Source organism: Pseudonaja textilis, chromosome 5 (assembly GCF_049901715.1).
Source record: "Pseudonaja textilis isolate UNSWEBS1 chromosome 5, rPseTex1.2, whole genome shotgun sequence".
NCBI classification, from domain to species: domain Eukaryota; kingdom Metazoa; phylum Chordata; class Lepidosauria; order Squamata; family Elapidae; genus Pseudonaja; species Pseudonaja textilis.
Genome location: NC_141994.1, coordinates 18092358 through 18102091, shown reverse-complemented (window position 1 = coordinate 18102091; position 9734 = coordinate 18092358). Strand labels below are relative to the sequence as shown.

The following is a 9734-nucleotide window of genomic DNA, read 5'->3' as shown; positions in this document are numbered from 1 at the left end:
AACTTATATTGTTTATTTATTGTTTCCTAGTATGATTTGATTGCTTATTAGTATCCTAGGACTATCACGAAGTGTTGTATCTTATGATTCTTGACGAATATACTTTATTTTTTCTTTACGTACACTGAGAGCATATGCACCAAGACAAATTCCTTGTGTGTCCAATCATACTTGGCCAATACAAGAATCCTATTCTATTCTATTCCATTCAATATGTGTTTATCTATATGGGGAAAAGGGGTTGGATCCAGAGAAAGGGATCCCTTTTAAAGATCCCTTTGTTTCATGAACATCAGTATAGATCCAACCCAGGACTTCAATGAATGTCAATTATGCTCTGTTTTTTAAAAAAAATCTTTAATTTTCAAGCCTTGCACGTATGGGATAAGGGGCAGTCTTCTGATTAATTGCATTACCTTGTATAATTTTGTGTAATTATTTTGATTTTTGAAAAAGCATACTGATTAAATTAAGAGTGCGGTACTGAATTATCGATATTGAACTTTGGTGTTGGAAAAGACTCCTGAGAATATCAGGGACAGCCAAGAACAGAAGGAAATGGAGTCATTGAAAAAAATAAAATAAACCCAGAGCTCTGACTTGAGGCACAAATGAAAAAACTCAAGTTATTTGGGGACACCTTATTTGATTTGATTTATTTGATTTGTCAATCGCTTACGATAATAGGTGTAAGTAAAAACATAGTTATGAATACATGGATATATATATAAGAAAAATAAAAAATATATAAAAGAAACAATAGGACAGGGACGGTAGGCACGTTGGTGCACTTATGCATGCCCCCTACAGACCTCTTAGGAAAGGGGTGAGGTCAATAGTAGACAGTCTAAGGTTAAAAGTTTTGGGGGTTTGGGGAAGAAACCACAGAGTCAGGTAGAGTATTCCAGACATTGACCACTCTGTTGCTGAAGTCGTATTTCCTGCAATCAAGTCTGATGCGGTTAACCTTGAGTTTGTATCTATTGTGTGCTCTTGCATTGTTATGGTTGAAGCTGAAGTATTCATTGACAGGTAGGACATTGCAATGTATGATTTTATATACTATACTTAGATCAGACCGAAGGCGGTGAAATTCTAGGTTTTCTAGGTCTAGAATTTCAAGTCTGGTGGCATAAGGTATTCTGCAATGAGTAGTGGAGTGGAGAATTCTTCTGGTGAAATATTTCTGGACTTTCTCAACTGTGTTAATATCAGATACATAATGTGGGTTCCAAACCGATGAGCTGTATTCGAGTATTGGTCTAGCAAATTTTTTGTATGCTCTACTTAGTAGTGTGATATTACTTATATTATCCAGGGAGCAAGTGCTTATGTAAAGCACTCGCTCTCTGGAGCAGGCTGTAATGATGGGAAAGGTGGAAGGAGAAAGAGGGGGGATGACAACAGCAAGATGGTTATAGTGGTGATTTTGGAAGTCCTGGAGGACCAGGTTTGATCTTCCTGGAGAGATTCTATCCATGTGAAGAAGGAGACCCTATATCATTCCTGACAGCCATTTGATGGGAATGGTAGGGTCTCCTGCTTGATCAAGGGGTTAGATTAGATGACTTCCAAGATCCCTTCCAACTCTGTTACTCCAGGATTCTGCTTGCTAAAAGTTAACATCAACTTGACAACATGTAATCAATCATCACCTAATTTAGCACACCTTTTTTGTGATGAGAAAGTTTCCAAGAAAAAAAATGGTTTCTGTAGAAAGTTAGCACCCACCCCTCTCCTAGAAGAATGAAATATTCTAGGAAATATTAAAAAGGCAGAATATTTCCCTTAAAAGAGAAATAGAAATCTTAAGGGGCACAGATATTTTGGTGCCAGCTTATCTACAAGACGAAAGACCTTCTGCCAGGGGTGGGATTCGACCAGTTCTGTCCACTTCTGTAGAAACGGTCGCTCTGAAAAGCAGCAAACAGAGAGCATACACTCTCCGCCCGGGCTCTTAGCTGACCTTTATTTCCAGCATTTCAAACCGCAGCTGCTTCGCACGACCCACTGCAGTTGAAAAAGCAGGGAAAAGGGGGCTTTTTCAACTGCTGTGCACTCGTGCGCAGCGCTGCTCAGCTGTCCAGGCAGTTAGATGACGATGACATACATGCACGCGCAATATGTAAAATCACCAAACTGGTAATTACTCCGGTCGGATCCCACCCCTGCCTTCAGCTCCAGGGCGATAGGATTAGCCCTCATTCAGATCCAAACCAGGACAAAGCCATTTAGCCATAATAGGAATTGCCCAAAGCCCCTTCATTACATCACCCAGCGAGATTCAACCAAGCCTGGGACTCAAGACAACCTACAAAGTTACCCCTGCATGGCCCCATGGGAGTCTGACAACCAATCAGGATACAATTTATTGCCACAGGAGCAGGAAGCAAGTTCAAAGCCCAAGAGAGGGTATAAATATATCTCTTTCCACTCCATGTGGTCAGCTACCCAGGACATCAAACCATGTGGTCCTATCCACCATTAAACCATCTTTCCGATCAGCCACCATGTTTCCAGTGTCTTTCTTCCCACTTGGAACTGAACCCAGAGGGACATTTCTTCCAACATTTCCCAAAGACACACTAATATTTAAAGTCTATCCAAACCTTGGATCAATAATGCAGAAAATCTATTAACCTATTATCATAGTGGTTTAGGTTTTCCTTTATTTAATGAAACCTATAGAGTTCAAATACAATCAGCGTAGAATAGTTAGAGAAACAGACCTAAAAATGAATCAAAGCAGTTGTGATCAAGACTTAATCTTCACTGGACAGTTCATTCTGGTTTTAGTGAAGATACAACATTCACAAACGATAGCCAGGGGATTCTGGGACTTGAAGTCCACACATCGTTAAGTTGCCAAGGTTGGGAAACAACCAACCAACCAACCAGAAATTAACAGCAGGGTTTCCCTAAAATTTCTCTACTGGCGAGACAGGGCTGCTTGGTCTAGGACTGCACAAAAGCCAGAGCAATTCAGGGGCTACTAAAAAGCACAGCATCCAATTCAACTGGAATGGATTCATACCTTCCTCTTCGCAAATTAAAGCTTGCGCCCAGGAGAACTCAGCAGCCATTGTCATGAAAATCTGACCCTCATTGATGCCTGAAGAAAAAGGGGAGAGCTTTTGTTTACATCCTCTTGAAAACCATCAGATTGCCACCAAACTTGAGCCAACTACGCTCTCCTTTCAGGCTCGGAAAAGCTTTTCAGACTCACCCATGGATGGCCTGTTTTAATCCTCTAGCATGGAAAACACAGCCCTTTCAAGACACAACCTCGCTGAGGAGAAACAGGGGAGCTGTTGTGCTCAGAGAATTCACCCATTCTGGGGAATCAAAAGGCAGCCACTCTCAATACAGTAATCAGCATGTTTTCCACTATGAAAGCCTCAGGTCACCCTTTCAGATCGCACCTCTTATCCATTACAATCATCAACAAATAACCAAATCAATACAAGCCAGAATACAAAAACACTCCCCCCCACACACACACCGCCAGCTCCGAATTCAGTTCATTTGTTACTGCTCTACTCCTTCCTTGAAAACTCCTTCCAAAGAAGGAAAGCAGATTTTCAACATTCTTCTTAAACTGGACAGACATTACGTGCATCATTTTAATACCTGGCATTTTGATTTCAGCTTTCAGGACTGACTTGGACTGGGCTTCTTCTTCAAATGCAAAATTAGCTGAAAGCTTTGTTTGTCTTGTGCATTCAGAAAACTCAGAAGTGGTAGCTATCGAAGCTATTAAGTGTTAGAAGTTATTCCCTCGGTGGAGCTTGGGCCCAAAGTCACGAAGAGTTTAAGAACAGATCAACATATTTATATTTATATCAGCATATTTATATCAATGTAGCATGCATACAAATAATCCTGCAAAACGCACCATTCTTCAAGAAACATACATATATTTTGCTAAACGAGGTTTCTTTTCTGCTTTACTTAGGGGAGTGAAGGAATATTTGCAAGAGGTTAATTTTAAACCAGCAGTGTAATCAGACCCATTTAAAAGGGACTGTATTTGATAGCATATGTCCATCCTAGTTTATACAGAATGAGGATGACCGAGAAAAATGAGTATCTTGGAATAAACCTTATCTTGAACAAGATTCGTTCTCCTGAACTTTGAGCACAAAATTGGATATATGAAATCACAAAATTGGACATATGAAATCAGTTAAAAATCAAAAGCAACCCCCGCGCACATAGATCCACACAAAACCCTAGAGGCAAACAGCTTGGGGGCATGGGAAGTTAATTGACTGCTGCCTCTCTCACCCCCAATTCTCTTCCACCACCACCCCTCCTTCCAAAGTGGCTGAGTTCAGTAACAATACAGAAGGGACTCCAAAATAAGAGAGGGACAGCTTCCATTCTTCTAGCTCTCTTGAATTAATTAACTGGAAATAGGTTTTGTCAATGTTTTGGAAAGGCAGGGGGTGAAAAGAAACGGGTAGAATTAATCACAGTGAGAAACTACCACTTCAGACTTCCAGAGTTCAGAAACAGCCCATGAGAAGCAAAAATTAAGAAAAGGGGAAGTGGGCTTCCTTACCAAGGAAACTCATAAAATTCAAACAAGCATCCAATTCTCCAAAAACAGATAAGGCCACCAAGCTGCCTGCCTGCCCCAACACAGTTTCAGCACTTAATTCTCTTTGGAAAAGATAAATAATGCCCCTCAAATGCAAGTGGTACTTATTGCTATTCTGTCTTTAAAAACATTTAAGCTTTTTTTTTTTTTGCATTTTGGTAGAAGAAACAGGCATTTGTCAAACTATTACTGAGAAATAGTTGGTGGCAAAATGAACCAGAAAGTATTTCATCCCTTCAGGCAGCAGCTTTTTAGACTCATCTAAATGGCCACGCACACACAAAAAATTCACAAGTGAATCTAATGGCCTTTATTTCTGTATCTAAGTCTTTTGCAAAATGGGAGTTTGCATTTTGGGCATGTGGGATCTCCCATTCTTTCAAAAAAAGACTTGGAGGAAACTTACACAGGAGTTAAATGCAAATACTTTCCTCAAGCAAGTACTTCAATGCAGGCCACAGACGGTTGTAGATCTGGTACAATTTTCCATTTATGTGTAGTTTTGTTCACTCTGGAAGGGACACGGTGGCTCAGTGGCTAAGACGCTGAGCTTGTCAATCAGAAAGGTCAGCAGTTCAGTGGCTCGAATCCCTAGCACCACGTAAGAGTGAGCTCCTGTTACTTGTCCCAGCTTCTGCCAACCTAGCAGTTTGAAAGCATGTAAAAATGCAAGTAGAAAAATACAGACCACTTTGGTGGGAAGGTAACAGTGTTTTGTGCGCCTTCGGCATTTAGTCATGGCGGCCACATGACCACAGAGACGTCTTTGGACAGCGCTGGCTTTTGGCTTTGTAACCGAGATGACACTGCCCCCTAGAGCCAGAAATGACTAGCACATATGTGCAAGGTAAACCTTTACCTTTTTCACTCTGGAAGGGATGAAGAGGTCTTTGTGCCCATATTTCTCACTCGGTCAGTGAGCATTGTAGGAGAACAGAGTTAATCTCTTGCAGCCAAAATTCAGAAGGAGGATTCTGATAGCACCTTTTATGATTAACGCATTTTATTAAAAGGCAGAAGCCTTAGAAAGTTGATGCTCCCTTCATCAGAAGCACAGTGACTCTTCACCAATGTAGGATTAATTTTAGAAGAGGGAAGAGGGGAAAGGAAAGGAAAGAAGAGAGTGGCTATGGAGTTGCAAGCACCACATTAATCACAAATTGTATTGTGTTGCCAGTAGAATCTCACTGGACTATAGAAAAGTGAGTGACGGAAGCTGTAAAACCCATAGTTGCAAATAATTGTTTCAGAAACTAACTACAATTTCCATGTTTCTTGTCTTGACTCCAAGACTCCCATAACACCAATGGATTCCTTTTGACTTATTTAAAAAAAAACAGTTCCAAAACACTACTTAATAAGTTCCTTTGATCTTTTATTGATCTCATGTCTAGAACAAATATATATTTCCTTTGCAGGCAGGGAGAAAAGTCTTTTGCAGGTATCAACTTATGGATCTGGCACCCGTTTCACAGATTTTAAAATCAGCTTCTGATCTCTTGACTCGATTTTCAGCCCGAGGCTCTCAAGAACTGGATTATCTGCAGGGCCTTGCTGTTCCATCCGGGCAATGAACTCCTGGTTCTTCTTGTTCTCTTCTGTTAGGTTGCGAATGGCATAAACCGCCCACTGGTTTATAACTGTTCAACAATGTCAAGGAATATCTGCAAGTTCATTTTGGTGTAAGTTAAAGTCTAAATATGGGGGAAGGCATGGGAAAAAACATACATGCACCAACTAAGCAAGTGGTATAATCTATTTCAACTAGTTTTTAGAAAGCTCATTTCTTTGTGCTGGGAAAAAACCCCAGAAGGTTAGGATTAGAGGCTGAGCTGAACACATGCAGGCCAACCCTGAAAAGGTGCATTGCAGAATTAAGATCAATATCATATATATTTATATATATGTAGCCATAAAATAAACTGTTAGGAAACAGAAATCTGTCCACATCTTTAAAGGATCAATTTAAGAACAAGCTACTAGAAGGATGTCAAAGTTTATGCTAATACTCCAGAGCCTAAAATGGGTTTAACCACAGAAATGAGATTTACAGCAAGAACCTATATATGTCAACAGAAATGTAAACACCACTGTACTTAAACACGATTTACTTTAAATATCCGCAAGATCACAGCTGCAGAACAATAAACCCAGATGTAGATAAATGTTTTTTTCCCCTTAAATTTTTATGGCTTTTCCCTCTTACTCTGCATCATTTCAATCAGAATAGAGCTGGAAGGAACCTTGGAGGTCTTCTAGTCCAACCCCTGCTCAAGCAGAAGACCCTATGACTTTTCAGACAGGTGGCTGTCCAGTCTTTTCTTAAAAACCTCCAGTGATGAAGCACCCACAATTTTTGAAGGTGATCTCTTCTACTAGTTAATTGTTCTCACTGTTAGTAAGTTTCTCCTTAGTTCGAGGTTGCTTCTCTCTTTGATTAGTTTCCATCCATTGTTTCTTGCCTTGCCTTCTGGTGCTTTGGAAGATAAGTTGACCCCCCTCTTCTTTGTGGCAGCCCCTCAAATACTGGAAGACTGCTATCATGTCACCCCTAGTCTTCATTAGACTAGACATACCCAGTTCCTGCAACCGTTCTTCGTATGTTTTGGTCTCCAGGCCCTTAATCATCTGAGTTGCTCTTCTCTGCACTTTTTCCAAAGTCTCAACGTCTTTTTGGCAACGTGGTGACCAAAACTGGACGCAGTATTCCAGGTGTGGCCTTACTAAGGATATTTAGAGCAGTACTAATACATCACGTGATTTGGATTCTGTGCCTCTGTTTATTTCACTGATTGTACTTTGTATGAATGCTCAGCTATAGCTTGAAACATATTTCTGTAAAATAAAATATGTAAACTATGGGGTTTCATTTTTTTATATTATCAAGACATATTGCTCAGGATGCTAAGAAGTTAGATAGCCTTGAAGAATCCTTTCATGGTGGTCTCCTTCGAGCAAAGTTGAAGGCAAACATTAGACAGAGATTTAATCATTTCCATTATCATCGATAGAAACTATTTTCTGAGCATATCCATTAAAACTACTTACGGAAACGCTGCAAGCAAAATGTTATGTCACAAAAATATAATTGCTCTCAATGCACCTACAGAAGAAGGAATTCTGACTCACAAAGCAGAGTGCCTGTAGGGCACCAATTATTTGCTACGTGTAGCTTCACATCTAGGAGAAAGCTATGCATAATTCACTCATATTTTCTTCATGTGGCCATTTGCCTACAGGGAGATGTCTGAGTCTGGGTGGGGCAAGAATGCCAACTAAAATTAGGATAAAACCTATAGGCATTTTGGAGAACATAGACGATTAACACTGCTTGTAAATCTGACAAGTCCAAGTTAGTACAAAGTTGGATCTTTGAACGGACAAGACTATTTATTTATAGGGTTTGTTCCCTGTATTCCAAGAGCAAGCAGAGCACCAGAGAAGTATAAATAACTTGCTTCCAGACAAAGAGAAACAGTTTTTAGCACCTTAAAACCTTTAATATTGAGCAATTTATGTAATTTTTTTAGATAGATTTTTTTTAAGTGGCACAAGGGCCTTTGGTTTGGTCATGAGAGATTAACACAATTTCTTTCAACAAATCCAGAATGCAGGTCACCTCAAAAACATTAAGAAAACAATGCCAATCTGATGTAGCACATAGTAAAACATAGAATGGGTGAGAAATCACTTGACAGAAAGTCGATTGCATTTCAGTGATTGTGTCTAACATAATTTAAGAATAGCTCTGTGGATTATTTAGCAATTCAAAGAGGAAAAGTTTTTAAATAAATTTCTTTGTGCTGGTCCATGAACGTAATAAAGATTTGATGATGAGGTAGATTTTTAAGAAATAGCCATCACTGAAATCCAAGATGGGGAAAAGAGCCCAATTTGGGTTTCTTGGTACTCTCTGAGCTTGGGTTTTTGTGTGTGTGTGTGTAAAAATTTCATTACCTAGCACTGATGATGTTACCTAGCTGGGTAATGAAACGTCTGTATGAAAACAACCAAGCTCAGAGTGTACCAAGGATCTCCAGTTCAACCCTGAGCTACAAATATTCTCTTCTAGACTCCCATAGAGTTCAATCCTAATCCTATGGCCATACAATGGCATTATTTCATTGGCTTGAGTACAGCTTTCAGAATGATCTTTTATTAGGACCTTTTCAAAAAGTCACTACTGACAATAGTTACAATAGTAGTATTGTCACCTTTTAAAATGAGAGACCGTTAGCTGAGATAATAAGGTATACATCAAACAGGTGATTTATTGCACATTGAATTTCTACTTATAAAATTTAAGGATTATTAAACAAGAAATACTACATAAATAACATCTAATACAGGCTCTTACTGCTTCAGCGTGGGTTTATATCCTACTTTAAAATGAATATAATGAGCATCATAATAAGGAGCATATTATTTCAATTACACTTAAAATTGGATTATAAATCAGCTTTAGTTATACATGAATTGGTCCTTCTTCATAACAATCACCAAAAGCACCACCATTTAGCCAGAAATTGCAAAATGCCACATTTTGCCATCATACAGCATAAACTAAAATAATCCCCTGCGTAAACTAATCCTATAATTAAGAAGAAAAACCCTCTAAATATTTGTAAGGCCCAAAATCCTAATTCAAGGGCACTAAGTAATATTGTGAAATAATATAGATGCTAACAATAGAAAACATAGGGAATTGCTTATCTGTTCATTTTAGTCTCCTAACCTATTCCAAGGAAATTTGCCAAGATTCTTTAAAAAAGGGGATTTTGGTGTTGTTGTGGATTTATAGCTTTCTTTCTTTTTCTTGTGCAACTTTCCAATTCAATGCCATGAATATGCATGATTTTCCTTAATCCACTGCAGGAGCCATTAGCCAGGGATCTCTGGATGGCACATAAGACACAAATGTCACAGGAGATTAAACGAAGCCCTCGGTTAATATTCACATTATCCTCTTGTTCTTTTTCAAAAGATAGATAGAAGATTGGACATATTCTGAAGTCTATAATCCAACCAACACTTTAAGCCCTTTATTGTATATGCAGCATTTGAAAGGGTGCTTCTGATGTTTCCATAGTTACAACAAACAGGAGCCTATTTGTTTGCCAAATGCAACAAA

At 39.0% G+C, this 9734-nt stretch overlaps 1 protein-coding gene across 2 annotated transcripts in view; it reads right to left on the bottom strand.

Moving 5' to 3' along the window:
• Positions 1-5961: 5961 nt before the first annotated feature.
• ATXN10 (ataxin 10) overlaps positions 5962-9734 on the bottom strand; it is a 59067-nt gene continuing 55294 nt past the window's right edge. Inside the window, exon 11 of one of the 2 annotated variants that reach the window (XM_087934217.1) lies at positions 5962-6267. In XM_087934217.1, the coding sequence (XP_087790343.1) occupies positions 6257-6267 (11 nt within the window). In that variant the 3' untranslated portion in view covers positions 5962-6256. The remainder of the gene's footprint in view (positions 6268-9734) is intronic. The other variant, XM_026702438.2, reaches the window with a different exon arrangement.